Below are 15,908 nucleotides of genomic sequence, written 5' to 3'. Positions count from 1 at the left end.
GCCACTGAGCTATATCCCTGGCTCTGAACTTCATTTTCTTAACTGTGCTGGTAATATTCAAAGGATATAGAAGCAGTCTTCACAGGTCTCAGGTTAAAAAAAACCACAGTTCTTTAAAAAAAAAAAAAAATCTTGCCACCTTTTTCATTCCTGAGACTCATGCATCCTTTAAAAACACTGATAGTAGGAGATAAAGTCTCTCTTGTAGCCAAGAGGGTGGTGCGATCCTTGCTGTAGTTAAAATCTTTAAAAATGCATTGTATTTGCTAAATCTAAGTGTAATGTTCCATATCACTTGCCAGATCACATCTGTCCCCTGGTGCCTTTCTGTCCATACTTGACACTTGCCTCCTCCTTTTAAAATTCACTGACTTGGAGAAGAGTAGTTTCCATGTTATCTGGACGCTGCCCTTCCCCCGACACCTACCCCCAAGCTCTACTTTAGTATCAGCAGAACCATGGTGTCTTACTATTGTTTTAACATTTGGGCCTCTGCCTGGGGAGTGGGTGGTTCGCTTTAAGCTACCCTACTTCAGTCTCCACCGAGAAAGCAATATTTTGTTATGAGGTAAAGTTTCAAGCCAAGCTGTGGCCAGGGCCTTTCCCATGTGGGAAGAGGAAAGCAGAAACAGCCAGTGAGACGATAATTCTCCTTGAATCTGAGCTCATTAAAATCTTCCCTCGTCCTCGGTGGGTTGTGTATTGATTTAGGCATCTAGCACTTTTCCTTTCCAGAAAGAATTAGCATCCCTGATGCGGTCATGGCTGAGGCAGGACGTGTTTGCCTTTTCTCTGTGGGATTAACTGTCCCCCCCCCCCCCCCCGTTGCTTATCAGTCCAGCCCACTTTAGAGTTGTACGTAGGTATGGAGTTGCTGGGCCGGAGTGAGATTCCCAAGATTTATAGGTAATGAAAAGAACAGATTGTATCGAAGCACCACGTGGGGGAACCTGAGTTTTCTTAGGGAACTCGTGTGACCTTTGACCCTTGGTTTTTTTCTAAAATGAGCATTTCAGCATTGTTCATAGGGATCTCTTTTTCATAGAGGTTTTATAACATGTTCTGATTTTGTTGCTGTTGTGCCTGAAAATTCTAGCAAAATGATGTTTCCTATCTGCTGATCTGCAGCAAGCTTTGAATGTTTGCATTTCTTTTGAGAATTACGAGGGCTGAATTTATGGCAGTCATTTATGTATGTAAATGAGGAAATACAGTTCTTAAACAGCTGTTTAAAATCCTCTTGCCACCAGAACACTTATTCCCCCTAAATATAAAATCACCCAAAAGTCTAGCTGCTTTTCAGATCTATCTGTAGAGATCAGGTTTAGCTGGAATGAACCAGATTGCTAGGGATATTAATTGTACACTTAGTGTAATTTTTGGCCCTATAGCGTAGGAAAAGAATAGTATTTAGGCAGATGTTTGGGTGGGATTTCTCTTTTCAGTGTGATTAAGCCATGGATTCAGTGTAACACAATTTCAGTGTGTTTTTCCACTTGGGATGCCATAATAAACTAAGGTGTTGAAAAATGGTAGTGCTTTTCCCTATTTGGATGATCCAATTGATCACATATTTCCTGGGTGCTACCTTTGAAATGTTGGCTTTGTTGACCCTGTGAAAAGACATTTAAGTAGTCATCCTGCTACTCCATCTGTCAGAGGAGCATGGAGCTGTCCTTGACTTTTCGTTTCTTCGTTCATAAACCACGTAGTACTGGTTTTGTTCTAAGATTCCTAAAAGATATCAGAGGGTGCAGCCCCCAGCCCAGCGTTCAGATTCAGGCGCACAAGCTAGTCTGTTCTTCCTGAATATTCAGAGGCAGCCTAACCAAGCTGAGAACGTAGAGTGCATTTGTGTGGTGGGTGGCTGTGGGGAAGGTGGTGGTGGTAACCGGGTGGGAATGTTTCAGGGGTTTATCTTTTTTTCCGTTTGAACCTACAGGCTGCAGGCAGTTGGGAAGCAGTGAAATGGAGAAAGGGCTAGCTGTGTAAGAGTGCAGGGTGGGCAGCTTTCCTTGCTCTGTACCTTTAGAATATCCCCAGGACTGGGTACACTGGGAAAAACAGGACGTGCTACTGAGTTATTTGAACTCCATGAGCTGCAGTTTCCTAGTCTACTAAATGAGCACCAGGACTCACACGTGACCCGTGCAATTGTTCCTGTTTTCTCCGTGGGTCTGATACTCCTCATGTGACTTTCTCTCTGCTTGTGTATTCAGTTTGACATCATCAGTGGCTGGGTGATGCCTGGGCAAGTGGTTATTCTTCTAAGGTCATACCCAGCCTCTTACTCTGCTCCTAGGCATGCTCCTCCAGTGTGCTATTATCAAAATACAAGCAGAATGGACTTGCCTCATGTGTTTTGCAATAGTGGTTCCAGTCTTACCTCTTCCTTAGGGGGGAAAAAAAAGCCTTGGACAAAAAATTAACCAGGGTCTCAAGGAAAATAAGTTTCATTCTCCAGCCCCTGCCAGTCCTTCCATGGATATAGCAGAAGTTCTGTATGAGTCTCATTTTAACGGCGCACCGCTACAGCCTCTGTTTTCTCCTAGGCCACTTCGTGAATCAAGATGTCACCCATATTCACTGTCTTCCCCATCTCTTGTGTCCATCAGTCAAGTCCGTGATCCTTTTATGTTATACATACTTAGTGATGAAAATGTATACAAGCCCAAATAAAAAATATGGCATGTATTTAAGTAAAAAAAAATTATTACAGTAAAAGACACATTGCCACCAGTCCCCCTAAAAATACTCCCTTTTGCTTCAATACACTTATCCTATTGCTCTTGTCACTTTCTGAAGCAGTTCTGCATGTCCTCTTTCATGAGTGTCTTTCGGAGTTGTGACCAGAAGTATGGTGAATGCTGCTGCTGAGTGCCATCCAATGGAAAGGCATTAGAAAAACATTACAGTGTGTCCTCATCTGCCTTATTCTTTGGATATGGCACTGTGTGATTTCTGGCTCTTCTCCACAGTCAAAATGACCCTGAGAGGTAGACATGTTGTATCAGTTTAGGATATTGAAGCAACCGAAACAGCAGTACCTAAAGAAACTCACGAAAGAAGACTTCCAGAACTCCTTCAGAAACTGGCAGGAAGATGGGATAAGTGTTTGATGCAAGAGAAGTATTTTCAGAGGCGGTTAGTGGCAATGGGTCTTTTACTGTAACAAAATTTTTGTAACAAACTTTTCTTTTTTGTAACAAATTTTAAATGTAAATATTCACTGCAGGTTTTGATCACACCTCATATCCCCTAAAGACATTTTTGAGGTTTCATTCTTTTCTTTCTAGGATGTCTCAGTCACATTCTCTTTGTACTTACACATGCTTGAAGGAGACAAGTGATTCCATCCATGTCTTCAGTTTGGAACAGAACTCAGAATCTGTGATATTCCCTCTTAGTTATAGCAGTAGTTGGTCGTGTCTTTTTGCTACAGATTAAAATGTGTATTTTTCTTTTTTCCTCTTAGCTTCAGGAGGCCGACATTGTGATCTTAGGCTCACCTAAGCCAGAAGAGATTCCCCTTACATGGATCCAGCCGGGAACCACTGTTCTCAATTGCTTCCATGACTTCCTGTCAGGTAAATGTCTTAACAACATCAGTGAGGGGCACTGCCTAAGGCAGGTAAGATGATTAGAAGTGGCAACCTTGGTCATTCAGAACAGTGTGTTCTGAGAGCCGGGTTCAGTGTGCGCATGCAGGACAGGAGAGTTAGACTGCTGGACCTAGTTGGGCGGAGGGAATATAAGATGTCGCCAGGGAAGCTGCCTGCCCTGCCACGTCAAAGCATCCTTCTGGCCTCTAGCATCTGACAGTTGAGGCAATTGTGACCTGAAGGAGACAGTTTATATTTGTGTGGGATAAACTGGAAATACTGGTTTTCACAGATTCAAAACATGGTAGAATCCTTTCTTCTAGAGAAATCTTAGCTGAATCTCAGTGTGTAAAGCAGGGTTGCTGGGACGGGTAGGAATGAAGTCCAGCCTTGGGTCTCCCACATTTCCCCTCACAGTGACCCCGGAAGTACTTCCTCAGGGCCCCTAGGTCACCTCCATGCACCATGAAAATCACCAGCAGAAACAGAACTGGTTTTAGGGTTGCCGTTGTCAGATGGTATCTCACCAAGGGATCAAGCAATGGTGTGGACCATGCCTGGCCCACCACAGCAATTCCTGTGTCATAGAGAGTGCTAGAGACAGCGCCAAAGGGGGAGCCAAGGACCCCCGCTTCCTGTTACCTTTGGCTTTGTTCTACAAACGTCAGTGTGGAGAAGACTGAGCCAGGCTAAAGGCAGCAACCTTTAGTGCCCAAGCTGGTGAAGATGCCCCAGGCAGAGAAGGCCTCTTGTTCTTTCACCTCCCCAGCGCCACAGTGGACTGTGAGGTCTTGAAACCTTTGAGGCGACCCCAGGACAGAGTGAGCCACGCCCAGAGGCTGGCACGGACCCTCCCCTGGGGAAGCCTAGGAACAGCACCGCTCCCCGGTGAACCCCCAGAAACAGGGACGGTGGTGTGGGCTGGAGAGGACCCACTGGTCAGGCGTGCTTTGAGAGTGTGGACGAATGCAGCAGAGGTGCAGTCCGGTGTGAATGTGGCTTTGAGGCTCTTTTTAACAGGAGTGAAGCATGCACCACGGAACTTCTTTAAACCTCGTGACATTTCTACATATAACTTAGATTTTCTCCTAAAAAAGGGCCTAAACTCTAAATGGTGGATGTGCAAACTGTTCCTCTGCTTGGAATCCTGGTGAGATTAGGAAAGTCAGTTTGGGAATTCTATTTCTTTTAAATGATTTTTTTTTTTTTTTTTGGCTATGATTTATTTGTTTTTTTGTTTTTTGTTTTTTTTTTTTAAATAAGGGTTTATATTTAGCACAGTTTTGATAGAGTCCTGGCTGAACATAGGAAAACCTACTTCAGTGTTCTCTTAAAATTTCTTTAAGCTCTTGTTATTATGTGAAAGTGACGTATTTTATTTCAGTAAAACAGTTTTATTTCTAATAATGTTTTCTTTTAGCACTCTTGCTTTTGAAAAAGGTATTCCTGAAAACATGAGATTTCATTGTCACAGCGCTTTTGGGAGGGGCCTAAGAGACAAAAGCGTCGCATGTTCATTTAATGATTCTATAAAGTAGACTAATTGTAGTTGGGTTATTTTAAATTCCGGTCCTGGTGTAGTAGTTCTCTTGTTCATTTCTGAATACTCAGTTCCCAAATGTGGCTGACACATAGTAGCGGTCAGTAAATACCGGGTCAGCAAGTATTATACTCTGCCAGAGTGACGCCGGCGGTAGTGTGTGAGGGCTGACACCGGGAGAATGTTCCCTGCAGCTAAGGGCGTGGCTCTTCAAACAAGATAGGGTGATGTTCCAGGAACTCCGCTCAGGAAAGTTATGCCTTAGCTGCTGGATCTTTTCCTTCCACTGTGTCTGAGTGGAAGATGTAGTTTATCTTTTTATATTTTGGTGTTTTGTTTTTGCTTTTTGAGACAAGTTCTCACTATGTAGTCCAGGCTGACCTTGCACTCTCTATATAGCTCTGGCTGACCTTGAACTCATGGCAGTCTTCTTGCTTCAGCCTCTGGAGTGCTGGGATTAGAGGCGTGTGCCACCACACCCAGCCAGAGTTGTAGATTTTAAAATAGGGCAATGTCGGGGCTGGGGATTTAGCTCAGTGGCACAGCGCCTGCCAGGCAAGTGCAAAGTCGCGAGTTCTATTCCAAAAAAAACAAATAAAAAAAAGTAAATAAAATAAAATAGGGCGATGTCAGTGTTCTCTAGCTAAAAGGCTAATTACATTCTATTATTATTTAAAAATTATTTAAGTAAGTTTGCTGTGTTCTCGGAACAACTTGCTCGCTAAGGAGCAGAGCCGACCCTACGCAAGGCCATTTTCTACTTCAAGTATCATTTTCCCAGCGCTGTTCATAATAGCGTTACATTTCTAAACAATCAAAGTTTTTATTTTATCAGCTTTGATTACTATGAAAATTTACCCTCTGAATTAAGTTACAGAATGGTTTCCTTCCTCTCTTTTCTTCACAATCTTGCCATTAAAAACAAATGAGATTTTTTGAAACATTATTAAAAAGAAAAATGCTTTTGTTTAAACTTAAGACCAGAAGAAGAATGTTTAATACACTTGTGGCTGGGGGAAGGCCGCGCTGTGTAATGAAATTTTCATCTTCACCCTGAAGGTACCCACTCCCTCCCCGTAAAAGGAGGTGGGATGCGGTGATTCAGGGTGAGATAATTCTGCAGAGGCAAGCTATTGAATACCTAATCTTTGGAGAGATTTTCCTGATGGCTGTTACCCCAGAAGTTGCTCAGAAAACAATTACACCAGCCCTACCTGAGTCCGGCCTGGGGATGGGGAAGCAGAGCAAAACTCAGCACTCTGTTTTCTAGCTGTAAGAGTAGTGACATTTTTCTGTTATTAAACAGCTATTTTAAATGAAAGAAATGGGCTGTGGTATTGTAATCACTTGTTCGCTAAGGAGCAGAATTTGCCGCAAGCAGGACTGTGTCGGGCTCCAAATATGGAGCCTAAGCTGGTGTTGTGCTTCTTCCCATGAACAGCGTGGGAACAGCAAGCCGTGTTTCCGCGTGATTTACAGCACCATTTTAACCTAACTTGGTTCTGTTTACTGTAGGATGAGGGGTGAGCCTTGGGCCGTACCCGGGGCTCAGAGTAGTGAATGAGGGGATCACCACTGGGGACCGTGGCTGTCCCCACAGTGCCCCTGAAGGGAGACAGTTAACGTAGTGCCAAGGGCGTGGATATCAGAGTGAGGGTCACCCTGACTCAAAGTGAGGGGCCTGTTGTTTTTTTTAATTCTTAATTGTATTCCATTTATAGGCAGTGTGACTTGGAGGAAATCACTTAAGCTCTCTGCTCCCCAATTTCCTCATGCCTGAAAGGAGAGAGGGGCCGTTGGGAGGAGCAGATGAGGCGATACCCAGGCAGTGCCTCTGTCATAGAGCAGTGGCTGCCAGAAACTGCTTCCCCACCCCCGCTGCTGCTCTGTCTCCAGTGCGCCGATGAGGTGGACCCCTCACAGCAGAACAGACAGGTCACGGGAGATCGTGCCCGAGGAAGGCAGAGCCCCAGGGAAACCCCGAAAATGTAAGAAGGCAGCTTTAGAGAACTTGGACTTCAATCGTCCTCATGCATTTTGAACAAAACAAGGATGTTTGTTTATGATTTTTAAATTTTAGTTATTCTAAAACACATCGCATTTTTATTAGCTGTGCTTTATTCCCCTAGAAGTTCTGGATGTTACATATGATTTGTTTTCCTTTCTTTTCTCCTAGAAATTCCAATTATTTTAATGGTCTCATCTCTCTCTCCCTCTCTCCCTCCCCCCCATATATATATATATATAAATCTATGCATCCTCAGCGCTGAGGATTAAACTGAAGACCTAAAACATACTAGGCAAGCGCTCTGCCACTGAGGTATAGCCCCAGCCCTAACTAACTTTTTACTTTTATGCAGTTATGCATTAATTCCTTTGTAGTCTGGTTTCAATGGTTCCAGAAGCATGCTTGTGTAAGTTGATAATATTGTTATGATACATTCCTAAAGGTGATGTGCTTTTGTTTGGTGGTGGGGTAATGATTTTAAGGTAGGAGAGCAGCTCTTGAGGGCACTATCACAAAGTTACACTAAATGATTTATACTAAGTTCATTTATTGCACGTTACCTTTTTTGGTGCTTTTAAGATGGGGTCTCACTATGTATTCCAGGCTGACTCAAACCCACAGGGATCCTCCTGCCTCAGCCTCTTGAGTGCTGGGATGACAGGCATGCCCCACCACACCAAGCTATTGCGTGTTACTTTTTATCCTACAAAGTCAATATTAACCGAAACACCAGTCACCAGTGTTTTTTTAAGTTATATCTTCACTGATTTCTAAATTTTTTGTTCTTCCTGGTTTTGAAACCTCACATTAAGTTTTTGGAGTAACTTCCATTCTTAGAGGGAAGAAGCATTTGGATGTTGGGTGTGTGCTCTTTTGAGTGAGAAGACTGCCTTCGGCCAGACTGCAGCAAAGCCCAGCCAGCTCAGGACAGCAGAGGGGCGGACGAGGAAGAAAGGGGCCTCAGCCCCGCACAAGTCACACAACTCGCTTACTCTTCTGGCAAATTTCCCAGGGTTGTCTCAGAACAGCTTGTGGCAGGGAACGGGCTTTCTGCCTTCCGGGACAGCATGATAACCCATTAGCCCTAAATTTTCTTATTTCAGAAATTTTCACTATCATAAAAACATTTATAAATGAAAGGCCTACTTTTAAAGTAATTCATTGGCTGTCTCCAGAGGATTCATCAATTAAATTGCAGTACTCAGTGGAAAGTGGGAATACCCATCTGCAGGTTGGGACAGGACTCCTGTCATGCCTGGGTCCAGGCCGAGACCTTGGACAGTCCCCAGGTGCAGCTTCCTTGCACAGGCCGGTGAAGTCATGCTTTCCTTTTCAAGTCCCTTCACCTTGCAATCTACTAAGAAGGAAGATACTCCTCACTCACTGAGTTACCTGATTTACCAAGTTACTGCTTTGCACTGTCTGGGTTCAGAAATTTTAATTCAGTTACAAGATTGAGGCTGAGGTAGGAAAATTCCAAGTTCAGTTGGCTTGGACAACTTAGCGAGATCCTCCTCAAAAAATAAAAGCATGTTTTTAAAACACTGCATTGATTCCTACCACAAAAGCAATACAGTAGTTCAGCAGTAGAGCATGCATGAGACCAGGGTTCAATCCTTAATCCTGGGGGAAAAATTTTTTTAAAAAACCCTTGATCTTGTCACCTGAGGATAGCTGTTTTACATTTTTGCATTAAAAAAAACGTTAAGCTCAATTTTATTATGTAATAGAAGTAAAAGAAAGTATAATAAAAGTATTACTAAAACCTAGACAACTGCTTTTTCAAGAAAAAATATTGGTTCCTATAAGGATCTGGTAAAGTTTATAATGTATATACGTAGTGTGTGTGTGTGTGTGTGTGTGTGTGTGTGTGTGTAACTAGATAGATGGGTAGATATTTAGAGATTGTGGGCTTTCTGGTATGCCTTTAAGTATTTGTTGTTTTTAGTATAGCAGAAGATAACTTTGCAGGTAGCAAAGCTTAATCTACGATGCATAAAAATGAGAAGGCCATACTGTTGAACAGAGTCAGCGTGCTTGGCTCCTGACGGGCGTCCTCTGCTGTTGCAAGGACTGTACCTGGTCCACATCTTCTGATCTTTATAGATGTCAAGCTTTGAGCTTAGCCAGGGTCTATGAGGAAATAAACGCTTTTCACAGTTTTTATAGTTTTAGTCACAGGCTTCTGTACTTCGGGTTATAGATTCCTCTGTGGTGCTTTCCCACCAGTCAGATCATACTTTCTGCTTTCTTGTGCACATTTCTCATGATTTTCTGGTCCATTCCCAGCAGCGTTTTTACTACTATGGATTAATTTGCTTTCAATCACTTGGGTGGAAAAGAGAGAGGAATGCTGGGTGTGCCTCCTGCTCTTGAGCTGGGAGCCTTACAAGAGTTTTTGTCTTGTCGATCCTGCTCCTCCTGCATGGCTTATCCACACTTATTGAAGTCACTTCTAAGATGGTTTAAATATGTCTGCATTCATACAGTTTTTTGAAGGAGCATAATTCTCCCTTTTTCTAAACCTTATGTTATCTAAATGGCTGTAATTAAAGGAAAAATTATTTACTATAACTATGTGGATGAAATATTCTTCAATCACATAGATTTTTGTGATTTGTTATGGTTTGTGTCTGCATGTCCCCCAAATCCTCATGCAGTCATGGGGCAGGCATCTAAATTTTTGATTGATCCATAGTCCAATGCTGGGATTACGAGTGTGAGTGCTGCGCCCTCCCTGGGGTGGGTAGCTTGCATACAGTTTAAAGGAGGGAAAGAGCCTTGTTCTTCCTGTTCCTCCCTTTTGCTCTTGTTGCTTTTGCTATCTTCTGCTGCCATGAACTGTTGCCCTCTGCCACATGCCACTGTGCCTTGGAGCCAGCCAGTTACTGACTGAAATATCCACAAACTGTGAGCTAAATAAACCTTTCCTTCCTTAATTTTGGGTGTCAGGTATTTGGTCCCAGCAATGAGAGAAAAGTAACCAAGACACGATTATATTTAAAAATTGCTACCAGCTCCTAGAAATTCTTTTGCTTTATTTCTCCATCAGTTAAAGATGAAAGAGTGACACCTGTAATCCCAGCTACTGAAGAGGCTGAGGCAAGAGAATCATAAGATCAATGCCAGCTGAAACGACTTAATGAGACACTGTCTCAAAATTGAAAAAATAAAAAGGGCTGTAGATAGATATAGCTTAGCGTTCCTTGGGTCCAATCCCTAGTGCTGGAAAAAAAAAAAAGAATAAAGAAAAAGAAAGTGACACATTTTTTTCCTGTAGTAGTTGGACAAGATTTTAAGATTGCATCTCTAGTGGTTAAAAAAAAAAAAAAAAACAAATCTCTCTCCTTCAATGACTCTTGCCTTTTGCTTAGATATGATTTATAAAACTGAAGTGTTGCTAATCTTCAAACAATACCTGAGGGGATATGATTTTCTAACACCCCTAATACACTTGACAGTAGTACATCACAGAACACATTTTCTTAAGTGTTTGGTGTGCCTCCTTGCAGAGGACTGTCAGCAGCGTGGATAATTTAGAGTACTGTGATCCACAGAAAGAAAAAATACTCTTTCTTAATTCAAAAAAGTTGCTGTTAGAAACATTGCCTTTCTTGAAGGAAGGATATAGGCTAAAACGTTTTGTGTGCATGTTTGCTTTTCATAAATTTTGTAAGTGCTAACTAGAGGAAGGAAAAGTGGGATTACTATCAGTGCATTTCCATGTTGAAAACCAGATGTGTTCTCTTTTTGTTACTCTGAAAAAATACCTGGGAGAATTAACTTCAAAGAGGAAAGGTTTGTTTTGGCTCGCGATTTCAGAGGACTCGGTCCATGGGTATTTGGCTCTTGCTTTGGGCCTGTGGCAGCACCATACATCATGGGGGAGCACACAGCAGAGGAGACCGTGCACGGCACCCAGAAAGTGAAGAAGAGGCGAGGTCCCCATAGCCCCCTCAAGGCCCCCCCACCTGACTTCCTTTACCTCCCAATAGTGCCATAGACTGGCACCCAAGCCTCTTACAAAAGGGCTTTGGGGAACAGTCAAGATCCAAGGTATAGCATAAAGTTCATATCCTAATATGTAATTTCTTGGTTTTGATGGAAATTTGATTGTGTCAGTTCTATGACAGGGATTGTTTTTGAGACAGGGTTTCACTGCAGTTCAGACTGGCCTTGAACTTCACTTTGTAGCCCAGGCTGGCCCCAAACTCACAGTGATCCTCCTGCCACAGCCTCCCAAATGCTGGAATTATGGGCGTGCACCACCACACCTGACCCACGACAGGGATTTTTTTAAATGATCAAAGAAAGCCTTCCATCGGTTTCTCTGGGCTCATCCTGTGTTTTGATCTCCTTGTTATGCCTCAGTGTCCACAAGTGACAGTCACTTTTTTTCTGAGTAAATTATCCAGGAAAGGTTATAGATCCTTCTAATAAGATGAAGCCTTTTGTTGCATTAAAAATCCAAGTTAAGATAGCGAGTGGTTCTGACAGGTTACGTTGTGGAACACAGTGTGTATACCTGTCCTTTTTCCAAACTCTTTTTTACTGTAGTAGTTTAATCGTACACAGCATACCAAGTATGTTACACGCCACATCTCGTTTTATTTCACAGAGTCCTATGAGGTTTATATTACCCGTGCTAATTAACAATCGCTGGTGGGAGGTGGAGGCTTGATTTTCATCCAGGTCTAACTCTGGGCAGTGCCTGATCTGCAGCCTCTGCTGCTGCACACTGTGTGTTTCAGACACTCCCTGTGCACTGTCTTGAGCTACTCCGGTATACATTTCTAATAGTGCTGTATTTTTTGATACTTGGAGTTCTTTGAAGAGACTGTGCAGCTAGATGTTTTGCTGTGGTTCAGCGTGAGGTACAATTTCTCAAAGCAGAGTGTGCGTCGTTAAATCACATCTGCATGTATCCCAGGGCAAATCTTAGGTCAGTGATGATGAACCTTTTAGAGACCAAACTGCAATCCCAAACCCACGTATTTAGCCCAAAGTGCCAACACTGTAATTAAACCTGAATACTGAGGTCTTAGTTCAGAAAAAACAACTGTTATCCAATGCTCTTGGCTGCTGGGGCAACTTGGCTCACATGCCGACAGAGAGTGCCATAGGTTCGCCACCACTGGCTTAGGCGGGCATTTCTGTGATGTGAAATATAAAACAGGCCCGATTAGAGTCTGTGCCACAGGTGACCCACCTGCCGCTATGCCTGGACCTCCTAACTTCCTCAGCTGAAAATTGAGACTGTTATTCTGTGTGCTAGATTTTTTATAAGGAGCAGTTGCTTATAATCATGGCAGTATGCTGAGAGTCTTTTTTTGTTTTGTTTTGCTTTCTTCTCAACTTCTACACAGGAAAGCTTAGCTGTGGCTCTCCCAGGGCCCATCTGAACAGACTCATTGCAGAGGATGACGTGGGTCTCCTTGCCGCCGCTCTGCGGATTCAGGTTTGTTTGCACCGCTTTGAGAATTTTGTACAGGGAGGTCTGACTCACTGTTGCTCACGTCTCGCACGTGTTTTCTCTTTACCGTGTACAGCATGAAGCACTTCACATACCTAGCTGCAAGCCCCTTGATAAATGAGGAAGGAGACATTAAAACTCGTTTCTCGCTCAGTGGTTGCGTAGTTGCATGAGAGCAGGCCCCAAGTCAGCGCCTATGTTTTAATTATCTATTGCTCTGTAGTACATTAACCCACCTGAAAGCATCGGCCATGTAGTAGCTCGGTTTCTGTGGGTCAGGGACTGGGAAGCAGGGTAGCTGGGTGGCGGGGTGGTTCTGGCTCAGGATCACTCTTGTGATTGAAACAAGAGTCAGCTAGGGCTGCAGTCACCCAGAGATGGCTGGAACCAGATGGCGCCCTCACCTGGCCATTGGCGTGTGACATTTAATTCCTCCTCGTCTATTGGCAGGATGCCCTGGCTGCTAATCATGAAGACCTTGCCTCAGGCAACTTGCAGTGTGACAGCTAATTTCCCCCAAATGGGTGGTTCTAGGTAGAAAGCGACAGAGGAGGCCACAGTGTGTCTTAAGGTCTAGTCTCTGATTATAGACCCTGCCACTGCCTTTGCTTTTCCTTGTTTGTTAGATACAAGTCAACAAGTCTAGTTCACGTTCAAAGGAAAGAGAATTGTGTTTTAATGTCTCCTTCCTCATTTATCAAGGGGCTTGCAGCTAGGTATGTGAAGTTGCCTAGTTCACGTTCAAAGGAAAGAGAATTGTGTTTACCCCCCTAAAGACAAGATCTTAAAAAATTGGTAGACACCTTGGTGAGGCAATTGGTAGACACCTTAGGGAAACACCATCGTCTGTGTGACTTAAAGTCCAGGGTCCCCTGCTGTCACTGTGTTCTCTGAGAGTTCTGACGGTCCTGTAGCCTACAGTAGTGGTGTCTCTAGCAGGGACATTGATGAGTGATAGAATCCGGAAGCTCCAGTTGCTTCCCCAGCAGAATTAAACAAGCAAGTTTTAGTTCATTTCTTTCTTATGTACAAGATGGTACACAAGATTTTTATGTTTCTGTAAGGATTATAAATTATATCTCAAATCAAGCCAAATTTTATTTCCATTTATTTTAGTTTCTTCATAATTTATTGTATATATGTATGCATATATGTAACTACTTGGAATTCAATTTGCTTTTTCATTTCCACCAACAATAGAAGGATGGTATTTGAAGTTGTGTTGCACATGTTGAAAATTAGGCATCCCAGCTGATCATGAGTGTAGTCTTACATTCTTTTCATTTCTCTTTTGCAATTGAGATGAGCAGTTTTTTCTCTACAGGATGCCTTCTGTGAATACTTAAGCTATTTTAGTGGTGCTTATATCTCACATTTTCCTTTTCAAGCAAAACCTGTGAGCCTAATTAGATGTGAATAAAATTATTGCTAATATTGTTAGTTTATCATGTGCCCCAGGGCCCTTTCTGTCTGCAGCGCCCATGAACAGCGTCCCCACAGTTTAAGTGCACACCCTGCCTTGTTCACATCTGTAACCTCTGCTTTCCTCGCTTCCTCTTGAAGAACATGGTCAGCAGTGGACGGAGGTGGCTCCGAGAACAGCAGCACAGGAGGTGGAGACTCCACTGCCTGAAACTGCAGCCTCTCTCCCCCGTGCCAAGGTAAGCCTGGTGCTCAGCAGTACCCGGGTCAGCGCCCTGAGTGCCCCTGATCTCCTGTTAGTCCCTGGGTAAGGGCATGACTCAGGTTGTTTTGGATTTGGAAGGAGATAAGTCTTCTCTGATCATCAAATTGCCACATTATTCTCTCTTAGCATAAATTCTTCAAAATTAAATCGTGATGAACACATTTTGATATTCTATCAACTCTAAGAATTTGTATTGTACTATTTCATTTTATTTCAGTGACGTGTCCTTTACTGAAGTGCAATATGTGTTATTAGTCATCCAGAAAACAGTGGTTTTAGACTTAACAAAATACAGGAATCGGTATTTAAGACATGCTTTTCAGGGCTCGAAATGCCCAGCACCCAGATGAGCTAGGTCTTCAGGGTGAGTAGGTCTCCGCTCCAGGAGAAAGTGGTCAGCTGAAGCAAACGTCATTGCGCCCAGCAGCTGTGCTCAGCTTGCTTCAGGACTGTCTACAGGATGCTCTGAAAATCCAGATAGGTAATTTCTTCACAGCGGCATTTAATAAGGTATAAACTACATAATCTTGGCATAAATTTAGAACTACAAACTGCAAGATATAATCTCAGTGTGTGATTTTGAACAGTGAGGTAGATGTGACCTGAGCCAGGGACGTGCTCTTTATGGCCTCCTGCTGAATCCTCCCTTTTGCCCCACACAGAGAATCGACCCGGGTGTGCGTCATGCCCGAGCGCCCCTGGGTAATCCCACCAGCAGTGATGGGATGCTGAGGGTGAAGTAGATAAACCCTCCAGGAATTGACTAATGCGTCTCTTGATGACCAGGTGCTTTTTAGCGTTGACCTCTGTTCCCTTGGCCAGTCAGCCATCCACCCTGGTTTGATGATGCCCACCAGGCTGGTGCAATTCTGGCTGTTTTCTCCCCTGCATAGACTAAACATCTTCGTCTCGCTCTGCTGTGTGCTCACTGACACATAAACTCCAATGAGCAATATTATTCTTTGCAACATCATCTCTGTATTTGTACAATTTGTTTCATAAACTATTTAATTTTTTGAAGTTATTTGTAATTGGACCTTCGTTTTTACCAGTAAATCGATAAATTTTGCTTAGAGCTGAAAAAGAAAAAAATTAAGGTAGACTGCACTAAATTCTGTACCAAAGACTTAAAATTCGACTTGGGACCAATAACCTTATTACTTTAAAAAAAAAAAAAAGAAAGATACTTGGGAAAAAAACAGAAAAATTCTACTTGGGGAGGGAAGTTTTATTGTTTAACCAAATGTGACTTCTAGAGCCACTCGGGAGAAAGAGAGGCAGGCTGAGAGTCAAAATGATGTCACTGTGACTCTTCAGCTGGCAACCAGAAAAGCTTAGAGATTTTCCACAGCTTGGCTCTTGAATAAAATGTGTAACTAGGAAAGCAAAATGAATAGGATTCTAGCAAGTAAAAGCAACTGAACAGAGGACTGGAAGACACTGCCGGGTGGGGGAGCCCCACCTCAGCCCACACAAAGCCCGAGGGGTGTCTCCCTTCTTCCAGCTTCTCTGCTTCCCTTTCAGGCAGCTGAAATGGAGAAGTTGTGTCTTCTTCATTAAGATCAGAACACACACACACACACACACACACACACACA

The 15,908-nt window shown here is 43.1% G+C and overlaps 1 protein-coding gene across 1 annotated transcript in view; it reads left to right on the top strand.

Annotated features, from left to right (window-relative positions):
* Positions 1 to 15,908, top strand: part of Mthfd1l (methylenetetrahydrofolate dehydrogenase (NADP+ dependent) 1-like) — a gene marked incomplete in the record, with an annotated part of 189,260 nt that overhangs the window by 29,594 nt on the left and 143,758 nt on the right. Inside the window, 3 exon segments of the mRNA XM_013517397.1 lie at positions 3,476 to 3,587; positions 12,517 to 12,608; positions 14,187 to 14,284. Coding sequence (XP_013372851.1) covers positions 3,476 to 3,587; positions 12,517 to 12,608; positions 14,187 to 14,284 — 302 coding nt within the window.

Source organism: Chinchilla lanigera, unplaced genomic scaffold, assembly GCF_000276665.1.
Source record: "Chinchilla lanigera isolate Chin_1 unplaced genomic scaffold, ChiLan1.0 scaffold00038, whole genome shotgun sequence".
NCBI lineage: Eukaryota > Metazoa > Chordata > Mammalia > Rodentia > Chinchillidae > Chinchilla > Chinchilla lanigera.
The sequence above is the reverse complement of the archived record's forward strand: the minus strand, read 5'-3'. Positions and strand labels throughout refer to the sequence as shown.